This window comes from Ipomoea triloba, chromosome 2 (genome assembly GCF_003576645.1).
Source record: "Ipomoea triloba cultivar NCNSP0323 chromosome 2, ASM357664v1".
NCBI classification, from domain to species: Eukaryota; Viridiplantae; Streptophyta; class Magnoliopsida; order Solanales; family Convolvulaceae; genus Ipomoea; species Ipomoea triloba.
In genome coordinates this window covers 2,107,923-2,121,331 of record NC_044917.1, presented here as the reverse complement: position 1 = coordinate 2,121,331, position 13,409 = coordinate 2,107,923, and the positions used below count along the sequence as shown (strand labels likewise).

General features: G+C 39.1%; 3 protein-coding genes and 1 non-coding gene across 4 annotated transcripts; all 4 read right to left on the bottom strand.

Moving 5' to 3' along the window:
• Positions 1-3,097: 3,097 nt before the first annotated feature.
• LOC116004270 lies at positions 3,098-3,558 on the bottom strand. The gene has a single exon (XM_031244247.1). The coding sequence runs from the start codon at positions 3,556-3,558 to the stop codon at positions 3,160-3,162; it is 399 nt and encodes a 132-aa protein (XP_031100107.1). The 3' UTR covers positions 3,098-3,159.
• A 1,088-nt stretch (positions 3,559-4,646) lies between these two features.
• TRNAS-GCU lies at positions 4,647-4,728 on the bottom strand. Its single transcript has one exon. It is a non-coding gene; the product is annotated as a tRNA-Ser (tRNA).
• A 290-nt stretch (positions 4,729-5,018) lies between these two features.
• On the bottom strand, positions 5,019-7,650 carry LOC116010653 (subtilisin-like protease SBT1.4). Its single transcript, XM_031250143.1, has one exon. The coding sequence runs from the start codon at positions 7,614-7,616 to the stop codon at positions 5,235-5,237; it is 2,382 nt and encodes a 793-aa protein (XP_031106003.1). The 5' UTR covers positions 7,617-7,650; the 3' UTR covers positions 5,019-5,234.
• A 1,869-nt stretch (positions 7,651-9,519) lies between these two features.
• Positions 9,520-12,163, bottom strand: LOC116005086 (subtilisin-like protease SBT1.4). Its single transcript, XM_031245326.1, has one exon. The coding sequence runs from the start codon at positions 12,134-12,136 to the stop codon at positions 9,791-9,793; it is 2,346 nt and encodes a 781-aa protein (XP_031101186.1). The 5' UTR covers positions 12,137-12,163; the 3' UTR covers positions 9,520-9,790.
• Positions 12,164-13,409: the final 1,246 nt, after the last annotated feature.

Sequence of the window (13,409 nt, the reverse complement as noted above, 5' to 3'; positions counted from 1 at the left end):
TTTTAGGTTATCATTTGCATAGTTGGGGACTAAATTGAGCAACTTTGATAGTACATTACCAAAATTGGTGAAAGTCCTAATAGTCTATGGACCATTTTAGGTTAAAAAAATTTGCATACTCAGGGACTAAATTGAACAAATTTGGTAGTCGATGACCAAAGTTGTGAAATCTTAATAGTCGATGAACCATTTTAGGTAAAAATTACATAATTAAAGACTAAATTGAGCCACTTTGGTAGTTGATGACCAAAATTGTGAAATTCTAATAGTCGAGAGACCAAATGGGGTATTATATATATAATATATATTATAAGCTCACCAAATATTAATAATTTTTAAACTATATTTTATGTGAACTTAATAGGTTATTGGTTTAGACATCAAATGTAAAAATCTTATTACATATATTAGACTTAAAATTAAAAATATAATTATATTTATTCCATTTAAACAAACATATCCAAAAATATTTTAAATATAAGGTTTAAAAATCATTCGAAATTAAACTTGTGTTAATTTTATAACGTTAGTCTAAGAAACAATTGAAAAAAAATGAGTGTTAGTTAACTAGTTTTCTAAATATAGTAGAAAACAAAGAATATAAAGTTGAAAAATTAGAAAACGAATAATAGTTTTCTGAAGTAAATGGACCCATAATATATATGTTAAATGAGACATATAATTTAAATATCATTTTGAACCAAAGTCCATAATGTAAAGTAGATCCTAATCCATTTTACAATTTGTCCCGCATGATTGAAGTTTTCGGTGACGTCGGAACCATCACTATAATTAAGCCACCATTTTATAGTTGAAAATAAGATCGACGGTTGGTAGCAAGACTGACCGTTAACCATTACTTCGGGTGGCACATCAAATCAATATTCGTGAAATGAAAAATGGAAAGAATTGTTGAATGTAAAATCTAAAATTTTGGAATTCTTATTACTAATAAAAGAAAATAAATAGAAGTTGAACCAACGTCGTATAATTTATGTTTCACCAATGTAGCACTTCAACTCCAAACCAAGTAGAATCAGTTGAGTGAACATATATATGGAAGAGCCGTACGTAGATCTTATCTGCTTAAACTAAATAGTAATTAACTAGGACGTAATTATAATAAATTTGTAAAATAGCGATAAATTATACTGTGGATCATGGTCTACGTTACAATATAAATAATAAATAAATGTTAATTTTTAATATACTAAATATTCATTATTTGGCAATATGCAAATAGTGTATCTTCAAAAATATAAATATTTAATATATTAAAAATAAACATTTAGTATAACAAAAATGTATATTGTATAAGTGGTCCTCCTTATTCCATGATATAATGATGGTAAAATAGCAAAATAGGCCTATAGGTATTTAGAGAGTTAGAGATTTGGCATTTGGGGACAATTTGAGTCATTAATGGATTGGGCCTGTAATGGATTGTACAATAATTTAACATGTATATTCATGTTTGTGAGATTTTTATTTTTTAATTTCTGAGCCATGGACGATGCACCCTTTCATAGGTGCGAATGGCCTTATGATTTAACAAAAATGAAATAAAATTTGATATAAGTAGCCCTCCACGATTATTATATTGATTGAATTGTTGCATTCTAACTCTTTGGGAAATGCCCATTGCCCAGGCGAAATCAAAACAATATATGGGAAAATAATACATTTATGTACAGGGCCGGTACAGCTGGAAAGCCATGAACGTTGACCTCGTTATTAAAAATTCTGCAACTGTTACGACATTCACGTCCGCAACAAATTTAATCTTTCATATTAAATTTTGTCTTAGTTGGTGCCGGGTTAATGATACACTTAAAATAAAGGATAATGTAGAAGTTGGAACAGATTAAAGATTAATGATAGATAATTAGTACACATTAAGTGTTTGTCCGCTCATTATAATGTTACAACTGTTTATATAGTCTTGCAATGGAGATAATTAACCATTTTCCTTGTCCATATCACTTGTGTCAGCGCCAGTTTAACGGTCTTAGTTGATTTCAAGCACTCTATTGCTACTTAACGAGCCATTAATAATAATGGGTTGAGTTCAGAAGGTAAAATTGGGAGATGTGTTTTTAAGAGGGGTATCTAATATTATTCGAGATTAATTTTGTGTTGTCGAGTTGCTGAGTTGGGGTGTACAATCAATCAGTGGCATATTTGGAATCTCCTAAGTGTATAATTACAATAATAAATAAATTTGAACAGTGACGAAAGTGCTGACACCATATGTCACAAGGAGTCGTACGGCTCGATCTTTTTTTATTTCTTTACCCTCACATTAATATTCATCATTTAACTTGTAAAATATTTTTTTGGATAATAAATATAAAATATTTGTTTGCTGAGGTAAGATGTTCTGACTAGTAATGCCAAAATAATTGTTACAACTTGGGAACAAAAGGAATATATGGTTCCCCAAAGATCAAATAGAGTCAACGAGGCATGTGATCTCCCACGTCTAATGAACTTGCAACGTACGAAACTATAGCTTAACAACATATACAACTTTCATTCGTTAAAAAAAAAAAAATGTAGTCTCTATCCGAAAATATATTATGTGTGAAATTTATATTATGATTTTAAAGAAATAAATTCAATAGTTGATCTATTCAAACATATAAGTCAAACGTAAAATGTTGTAATTACCAAATTACCTGTTTCACTGATTCGGTTAAGATTGTACTTTATTCCGGTGTATTATGATCTTTTTGAAACTAAACTCAAAATAGATTAATGTAAAAGAGGTGAAGCAAAGTCCGAAGATTACAATTTTAGTACACAAAATTAGTCTGAGAATAGGCTGCAGAAGCTAGAGAGTGAGCTAAACGGTTTTGATGCCAATGTATGATCTCAACTCAGATGCATGTATTTGAAAATTAAAAATAAACTGGGGGTGTAATAATGTGGATTATACAAGATTAATTAATTAATTAATCAGTAATCTTCTTTGTTCAGCTACCAGAAAATTAGGAAATAATTTGGTAAATCATTTTCTTGAAAAGAAAATCGTAAAAATCTCTTTTTATTTATTTATTTTTTATTCCCCATGGAAGATCTTGAGAAAGTTACAGATGACAATGAAGGAGATCGGAGTTATTTACCGGATAAACAAGAAAATCCGCCGGCGCCGGCGAGCTATTTGCCGTAATGGCTAGGAAAAGAGTTCAAAGAAAGTCCCATCACCGGAACGGCAAAAGACGTCTCCATGATCAGGCGTTGGTGGAAGGAATCAATGGCTCCGCCGCCGTCGACGATATCCTTTATGAGTCGCTGGTAATAATCTTTGATCTTCTTCACCATGGTTGAGTAGTGCAGCCGGAGCCACCGCAGTCTCGCCCGCCGGAAAAGCTTCACCAGAAAGAATCCCCGCCGCGGCTTCTTCCCCCCTAGCCGCGCCGTTGGCAGCTTCCCTCGCTTTCGGAAGCAAAACTTCCTGTGGCTCGCCGGTGCTCGAGACGCCGCGGCGGAGGCGGTGGTGGGTGCAGGGGCATGGATGAAGCTTTTGTTGGAAGAAGGTTTTGGGTGTGAAGCCATTATTTAGGGAGAGAACTCAGAATGGTGCAGAGTTAATGAAGACCCATATGTGATATAAATATAAATTAAGTACGGAGTATAAGATAAGAAATAAGGTTATGTCCATATCACCATATGTTTGGTTAGGTGCTCAGGTTATTTTTCATATAACGGTTGTTATACATATATAAAATTGGCACGGTATTAGTCTAGTAAATGAAAAGTATTATTTAAATATTTACTTGCAGTGACAAAGTAAAAGTTTATAAGAATGTTTGGGGTGTATTTGATCAAGGTTTTTATAAACTTTTTGATGGTATTCGATCTAGACTTTTAAATACTTTTGTATTTAAAGTCTATTGATTTAAGCATGTCTCTTTTATTTTTCTCTAAATAAATTAGACAAACTATTCATCTAAATGCACCACAGCTCATTACTAATTGCACTACATATCATTCTTAAATGCAATACAGACAAATCAGTATTTTATGGTATACCACATATTAGTATTTTATGGTACACCACAGTTCACTCAAAAGTGTACCACACACTATAACACTTAATATACCACCAAAATATATATGATGCAGAAAGTTACCAAAATACTATCGAATTTCGTCCCATTTTTATTGATTTTCAACCGTTGATCTGAATGTATCTAATGGTCCAGATGAGTCTGCACAACTGCATGGGAAAGCAAAGTTGTAGTTGAAATATATATATACACACACAACTATGATATTTGTTCGACCCTTAGTTTATTCAGGTGAAATATGGGTAACCAATTTATAATATATTTGGTTCAAATTAGTTTAAAAGTACTTGATAAATGATAATATAGTTCAAATTGAAGTAAGGTTGATAATTTCTCATTAACCTAAAATACCAACCTAAGTAATTTGATAAATGATAATTAATAATATGTATTCAAAAGATTAATATATGGAGTGATTGATGAGTTCTGTAAATTCCTCGTGCTGTGACATAGTAGAAATTTAATATAAGGTCCACATTTGAAGCATTTCGCAGAATTGGAGGAGCATGGATGATGGAACGGAGTATTTTAAGCGTCATGAATAATACGGAGTAACAAACAAAAATAATGTTTCGACGCCTGAGAGATTCGAACTCTCGCGGGGAAACCCCATGTACTTAGCAGGCACACGCCTTAACCACTCGGCCAAAGCGTCTTAACAATGCCTGGATTGAGAATAATTTTACTTATTCAATAAAATATATTGTGATGGAGAAGATTTAGTAACCCAATTAAATGAAAGGATAAAGATATAAACTCTTTGTTGGAATTAACTCATCATAATTCATACATGGATAACATGCGAAAGTATTACAATTGATACATTATAATAAATGGGTTCGTCACATGGATTGCTTAGCTTATACCTACTAGAACACAATAATTCCTTAAGTAAACTATTCTAATTTCAATATGATCCCATTTCATCAAACTCATAAGATATAATTACAAATATTAATGACAATATATTGCAGTAGTTATAACAATATCATAAAAACACTTGTCCACCATAATAGATTACGTGTGGATTTATTTCATTATATGAGCTACATAATAGTGAACAAGGCCCAATTTTGCATACATTTATTTACGGATAGGATATATCCACTATTTTATTGCATGGGCTACATAAGAACAAACTAGACCCATTCATGCATGCATTTAGAGTTCAGCCTGCAAATCCACCGCTTGCCGCCAAATCACAGCTATTGGGCTACTAACGACGTGTCCCGCCCCATCACTCCAGACTAATGACCCGAATACCGAGTCAACTGGTGTAACACTGGTAAAAGTTACCTCATAAGATAGTATACTATTTGCCTCACTAAACACCAGCCTGGTTGGTGACACAGTCACACGAACGTTCGAGGGAATAGTCACTTCTACATTATAAACAGGATTCTTGATTCTCCCCACATTTTTAACGGTTCTCTTGTACTTTACAGTCCGGAGATTATTATTGAAAACCACTGAAAAGGAAGGGTAATTTAAAGAGCCGGGATTATCCAAATTTCTCGTTCTGCAATCCACCAGAGGACCATCCCGTAAGAACAACGCAATTGTCTGACTATTGTACCCAATGGTACACAGAAAATCGACATAATCATTAATTCCGGTATCATAGACCAGACCCGGATCTACAGCCCGGGTTGGATCAACGTGCCCAGATCCATGATAATAGGGCACGGATGTTTGTCCAGTGGAAAGATCTATGAGATTCCTACCGGAATTATCCTGAGTAACAGCTGTTGTCATGAGTGCAGACTTGATGGCACCAGGGTTCCATAGTGGATAGACCTTTTGAAGCAGAGCGACTAATCCACTAACATGAGGACAAGCCATGGAGGTGCCGGAAATAATATTGAATTCCGTTCTTCTACCATCATTGCTGCTTTGGGAGGGGCTTTTTGCGCCGGTCCAAGCCGCTAGAATGTTAATTCCGGGCGCAATTACATCTGGTTTGAGAATTTCTGGAGTCCTAATATTGGGGCCGCGCCCTGACATAGCGGCCAGACGCGGGGCAGACGGAGAACCTCCGATTACTGTTCTCCGGAATTCGAATCTAGCAGTTGGAGATAATGTAGTGGAGCGTACATAACTCCGGATTGAGTCTCCGTCGGGTGCGGTAACGACCGACGTGGGAATCATATCAGCATTGGCGACAAGCTCGTAGCCGTCGTTAGGAAGATTAGGAATGATCATTCCTACGCCACCAGCCTGGTTTACAATAATTCCTTTATCAACAATGGAAGGGCCTCCTCCTTGCTCACAAAACACGATTTTGCCGGTGACTATTGAAGCGACGAGTTGCCCGGAAAGACAGTTACCACCGTAGATGACCGAAACTAGGTTTCGGCTTGGGGCTGCGCCGGAGTATAAGGAGGTGCCGGTGAAGGTCCGGCCGTCCCCTAGGGTCACCACGGCCGGGAATTCCCTATTAATAGTGGAAGCACCGACGGTTAAAATCCATGGAGCGATGTTCCTAGCAGTGTAAGGTTTGGGGCCGTAATTTCCAGCCGCGCAGACGACGTTCACACCATGTTCCACCGCACCAAAGGCTCCAATTGCGAGGGGATCCTGACGGTAATCCCTAGCGGCGCCGGCGGAGCCGCCATCTGGACCACCAATCGAAAGCGAAAGAACGTCCACGCCGTCTATAACGGCTTGATCCATCCCAGCGAGAATATCGGAATCGGCACAACCACTGAACCAGCAAACTTTGTAAACTGCTATTTTGGCCTTCACCGCAATGCCTCTGGCTTCGCCCTGTGCGTATCCGAAAAGGTTAGCGTTCTGAACAATAGATCCAGCGGCAGTAGAGGCAACATGTGTGCCATGGCCGTTCATATCTCTGGGGGATAACGATTCCGCCGATAATTCATCGTCTATTCGCTGCTTTCTAGTCGTAGCTTGGTAGCCGGTGGAATAAAAACGAGCACCAATGATTTTATTATTACACGAAGTCGCCGGAAAATCTTGACCCACCTGGCACTTGCTCAGCCAACTATTAGGCCTGGGAGATAGACCCTGGCCCGAGAAGCTTGCCCTCTCAGGCCAGATTCCTGTGTCGAGAACACCCACTATAATATCAGCCCCGCAATCAGAGATGCGCCAGAGACCAGATGGGTCACTGTCACTTAAGCCTAAAAATTGAGGGGTATTAGTGGTTTGGATCTGGTGGACGTGGTCCGGAAGGACAGAAATCACGCCCGGAACGTTTCGTAGTTCAGAGGCCTGGGAGGGCCTGAGGCGAGCAGAAAAACCATGGGCAACACGCTCATAGGTGTACAATAGCTCAGATGATGATGAGTCGTTAGAGAGAGGGGAAAGTGTACCGATTATGGATGAATACCAGTGATAATGGGTGGAGAAAGCCTGGGGTTTCTTAGATTTCGACATGAAAACGATAAAGCTCTCCGGTTCCTCCTCTACTGAAACAGTAGTAGAAGAAACCCTGTGGACTGAAAGGAGACTACATAATAACAATAAGAATATGAAGAGAAAGGAGGATGGGTGGGAAGGAACCGCCATTGATGACTGCATGCAGCATGTGAAGGTGTGGATGAATACACATACAAATAATGCTGAATATATAGGCAATGAAGGACTAAGGAGCTTAGATTTTCAGCATGTGGATGGCATGGCATGGCATGCAAACAGCCAAAGAACAATAATTGTAGTGCAAAGCGAGGCCTGGTACGTGGCTTATCACCATGGATAGATTATGGCACACCACTTCACATTTATCCATAATATAAATAAATTGGGAGCATCTTCTTTAATTTTATAAAAGAGTTTTGGGTTGATCCCCAACCCAAAGAGACCGTACACTACTGCTAGTGAAACTCTATCTCTGGTCTTTTTTCTCAAACTTCACCATTGTGACCAGTTGAGTTACCACGCAGGTACAAAAGAGTTTTTCTAAGTATACAGTTATACACCAGCATGAAGCCATGAAGAGAGTTACAATGAGTTGAACAATTTTGCCATCAAATTGTGACATAAATCCTAACAAAATTTAATTTATCAGTTTCATTACACTAAAGACTACAATTTTATATAATATACATTTAATACATAAATAATGTACTTTTAATATATTAAAAATGTATATTTTTATGGTCTCCACAATAATTTGTCACATACGGCACCCCTACCGGACTCATGGAGGTCCTATTTGGACGAGGACCAGTGGACCACAGGACCACCATGAAGTCCTCATCCAAAATAAATAAATAAAATAACCGTATTTTAAGCATGTTAATTGCAGCCGAAGAACAAATGAACAATAATTGTAGTGCAAGGCGAGGCCAAGTACGTGTCTTATTACCATCAATAGTTATTGTGTAAATCATGGTCGAAAAATGATGTCCTTTCGTATATTTTATTGTTTACATGACCCAATGCCATATATTGTTATAATTCATAATTTACATTATTCTAAAGCATAATGTATAATATGAATCATTCTAATTCATAAAGTATATTATCAATCTTTCTTTGAAAGTTTCATTATTCTAATATGTATATTATTTTTAACTCATAAAATTCAATGACATTGTTTTGGATCGTGATCCATACAACTCTGTGGACCATGGTAGATACAATAATTTGCCTATTACGATGTCACACTTCACATGTATATATCCACAATAAATTGGGAGCGTAAATGCATCTTCTTTTATAAAAGGGTTTTCCTTTCCTCCCAAACATTCCACCTACCATATTAATTAAGCATACTGTTTAATTTGAACTAACTAGCATCCATTTGAAGTTTTCCTAATTTTGCATGCCACTTGGCCTGGTATACCAATTATTGGGTAACATCGTGGTCCTCAGCTCGCCCCATTCCCACTACCAAAAATGGAAGATGAGTCTTCATTATCACCCAAAAAAGTTGGCAAGAAGAACTTCTTCCCAGTCATCATCAGTGGACCAAAATCAATCGCATCCCGAGGGGTTGGTTCTCAACTTCTCGTGAAGGGGTGTTCATATATCTTTTATCTGCTTGGTCATTTTGAAACTGCTCACTTTTAATATAATAATTGTAACCCTTTTATTATTGTTTTAGACTTCAGATAATTAGCAATAAGAACATGATATATACCCCTACTTTATCCCTCACAATTTTATGGCATTAAGTTCTTAAGTCTAATTAACTATTAAAGTTGGGTATGTTGTCTAGTTTAGCTGACATTAGGCAAGTTAGTCTTTAAAAATATTGACATGTCGCTGTGTTAGCCAAATCGATCCAAACTAAACTAATTAATTTATTTTGACAACTCTAATCACATAATGACATAAATTTCTTATACCTACTAGCAGAATATGATCATTAAACTATTATACTTCCAATAAATCTCATTTTTTCGAAATCATAAGATATACTTACTAATATAAATGAGATTATATTGCAATAATTATAATAATATCAAACATAAAAATATTTATCCACCATATAATTATTCATATATAGATTTATTTCATTACATGGGCTACATAAGAACAAACTAGACCCATTTTATTACACACTTATACGTAGATTTATCCCCCATATAGTAATCTATATGTGGATTTATTCATTACAACACAGACTACACAAGCACGAGCTAGGCACATTTCTGCACCACACTTATACATAGGTTTATCCACCATAATAATATATATTATGTGGATTTATTCCATTACATTACATGAGGTACATAAAAGCAAACTAGCTAGACCCATTTTTGCAGACATTTAATTAGCATGTAGCTAGATTGCACACTAGGTTGCCAACTTATAGTTATTGGGCTACGAACAACATGCACTCCGTCCTCCCAGATTATCGACCCGCTATATGCCGCGAAGCTAATTAAGTTAACCATTCTAAAAGTTACCTGATATGATAGCGTATCGATATCCTCACTAAACACCAGTCTGGTCGGTGAAATGCTCACTTGAACGCCAGTAGGAATACTAACTTTTACCTGATAAACAGCGTTTTTATTGGTCCCCACGTTTTTCACTGTTCTCTTGTACGTTATGGGGTTAAAGTTATAGAAAAAAACTGAGAAGGAGGGGTAATTTAGAGCGCCGGGGTTTCCCAAATTTCGTGTGCTGCAATCCACCGGAGTAGAATCCCGGGTGAACAACGAAATTAGCCGACTGTCGTATCCAATGGTACATAAGAAGTCCACGTAATCACTGGTTCCCAAATCGTAGATCAAACCCGGATCCATTGCCTTGTTTGGGTCAACGTGCCCGGATCCGTGAAACAACGGAACGGATTGGGTCCCAGTGGTAAGATCTACGAGATTCGTTCCGGAATTGTCGACGGTGTAAGCGGTTGTCATGAGCGCGGATTTTATGGCGGAGGGGCTCCAATCTGGATGGGATTTTTTTAGCAGGGCCGCCAGGCCACCGACGTGAGGACAGGCCATGGAGGTGCCGGACTCAATGTTGAATTCCAGCCTGGCGGAAGGCAATTGCGGCACAGGGCTTTTGGCGCCTGTCGTGGCCCCTAGAATGTTCACTCCGGGCGCAATTAAGTCCGGTTTGGGAATTTGAGGAGTGATAATATTGAAGCCGCGGCTCGAGAAAGCCGCCACGCGCGGCGCCGACGGCGAGGAGGCTCCTCCGATTACGGTTCCCCGGAATAAAATTGTGGCGGTTGGCCAGGGATTCGACCTTATATACGCCCGGATTTGGTTCCCGTCGTTTACGGTAACAAGTGACGCCGGAAACTGATGCGGATGTGCGTTAAGCTGATCGCCGTAATTAGGTTGGTTAGCAATGATGACTCCAGCGCCGCCGGCTTGTTGTACGGCAAATCCTTTTGAAACGGCGTGAATATCGCCTGATGATAAGGACTCACAAAACACGATTTTTCCCCGGACTATTGAAGGCGAAAGTTGTCCGGAATTACATAACGCGCTGCCGGCATCGCCGCCGTAGACCACCGGAAGTCTGTTTTGGCCTAGTGGAACGCCGAAGAACAAGGCGGAGCCAGTGAAGACCCGGCCGTCCCCTAGCACCACGTCGGCCGGGAATTCCCGATCGATCGTGGACGCGCCGACCGTGAGTATCCACGGCGCGACGTTATCGACGGTGTTTCTACCAGGGCCAGCATTCCCAGCGCCGCAGGCAACCAGCACGCCTTGCTGCACCGCACCAAAAGCTGCGATTGCGATGTTATCTTGGACGTAGGGCACAGCGAAGCGACGCGCAAGAGAAATAGAAAGCACGTCCACGCCGTCTGCAACGGCTCGATCCATGGCCGCGAGAGAATCGGCGCCTGAACAGCCCGAGCTCCAACAAACTTTGTACGCAGCTATCCTGGCTTTCGTCGCCATGCCTCTCGCTTCGCCCAGCGCGTACCCCAAAAGGCTCGCGTTTGGAACACTCGCCCCGGCTGCAATAGAGGTACAAATCGTGCCATGCCCAGTCGTGTCCCTCGGCGACAACACCTCCGCCGATTTATCCATCGCTCTCCCCATAAAAACTTCGTAGCCTCTGTAAAACGCACGCGCGCCAATGAGTTTCCGATTACACGACGTCGCCGGAAAATCCGGACCGACCTCGCACGCGCCCTTCCAGCGGGAAGGAACGGGAGATAAACCCGCGTCCGAGAAACTACGATGCTCCGGCCAGATTCCTGTGTCGATAACACCCACTATCACATCATCTGCGAAATCAGAGTCGGGCCAGAGACCATTCGACTCAGCTAAGCCCAAAAATTGAGGGGACTGAGTGGTTTGGGGCTGGAGGATTTGGTCCGGAAGGACAGAGATCACGCCCGGGACGTTTCGTAGTTCGGACGCTTGGGAGGGCGTCAGGCGAGCAGAAAAGCCGTGGGCCACGCGGTCATAGGTGTACAAGAGCTCAGATGATGATGATGAGAGATTAGAGAGTGTACTGATGATGGAGGAATACCAGTGACGATGGGAGGAGAAAACAAGGGGTTTCTCAGATTTCATCACGTGAACGATAAAGGTCTCCTGTTTCTCCAACGAAACAGAAACCCTAACTGAAACCACACATAACAATAATAAGAATATGAAGGAGAAAGGAGGAACAGCCATTGATGAGGATAGATGCCAGTGACTGTGAAAGTGTGGATGATGATGAATATAATGCACAGAAAAGCGCTGAATTTATAGGCGAAAATGAGACATATTTTGTATTTTCAAAAAAATAAAAAATGAGACGTATTTTGTAAAACCACCATGAACGAACCTATTTCAGCATGCATGTTTTGCATGGCATGGGAATTAAGCAGAAGAGCAATAATTGTTGTAAGGAAGATGGGTACCACTACTACAATAGTTATTGCGTAGACGTTGACGATCCTCACAGCTCATACATATCTCAAAGTTGATCCACACAGCTCTCTCGATCTCTTCTTGAAGAAGAGAAAGATATTTTACTTACTCAGTAGAGGTTGAAAGCTTTGTTCATTTTTTTATATTTTATTTTTTTTGTTTCAAATAATGTACCCAACTGTTGATAAGCCAAGAGTTGATGTTAGTCAAAAGTTTGATTTTTGTAGAGATATATTATATTAATTAAAAAGGGTTGGACTTACCTTGAATAAAAGTCAATTTTTTTCCACGCTAATGGGATATAATAGAAATTAGCTAGCTGGAAGCCGAAAATTATATGGTGAACCATGGTCCACAATGCATTGTGGACCGTGGTTATGGCTGATACTGCAATTGTGTTGAACGGATACTGCAGTTGTGTTGAAAAGATACTGCAGTCATGTTGAAAGGAAACTGCAGTTACGCGGAACAGAGGTCGTTCATCCGTTTAACATAATTGCAGTATCCATTCAACACAACTGCAGTTCCCTTTCAACACAACTGCATTTACAGACGGATGAAATGGCCTCTGTTCCGCGCAACTGCAGTTCCCTTTCAACACAACTGCAGTTTCCTTTCAACACAACTGCAGTATCCGTTCAACACAATTGCAGTATCAATCATGACGCATGGTCCACGGTATAACGACTGGCTAGAAGCCTAGAATGCTGTCACTACTAATCAGATGTTATATATATGTGAAAAATAAAATAAATTACCTACAAGGTTCTAAGTTGCTCCCAGGCTCTCCTGTAAGAGTAATCTATTGTTCTTTTTCGTTTGAGCTGTGTCGGTCAACTACATACAACTTACATACGTTGATTTACTTTCTTGGATTCCTATGTCGACTAAAGTCATAACGCAAGATTTACCTAGTACACACCTTAGGGTAGTGGTTGTGGGGTTTCCCTCGTCACCCAAAAAAATATTCTCATAATTTCATATTTTCTTCTTTTTTTTTTTTTTTTTTTTTTTTTTTTTTTTTTTTTTTTTC

Bases quoted from the DNA above. Each gene is read 5' to 3' on its own strand.
- LOC116010653 (XM_031250143.1), bottom strand. From the start codon at position 7,616: ATGCAGTCATCAATGGCGGTTCCTTCCCACCCATCCTCCTTTCTCTTC.
- LOC116005086 (XM_031245326.1), bottom strand. From the start codon at position 12,136: ATGGCTGTTCCTCCTTTCTCCTTCATATTCTTATTATTGTTATGTGTG.
- LOC116004270 (XM_031244247.1), bottom strand. From the start codon at position 3,558: ATGGCTTCACACCCAAAACCTTCTTCCAACAAAAGCTTCATCCATGCC.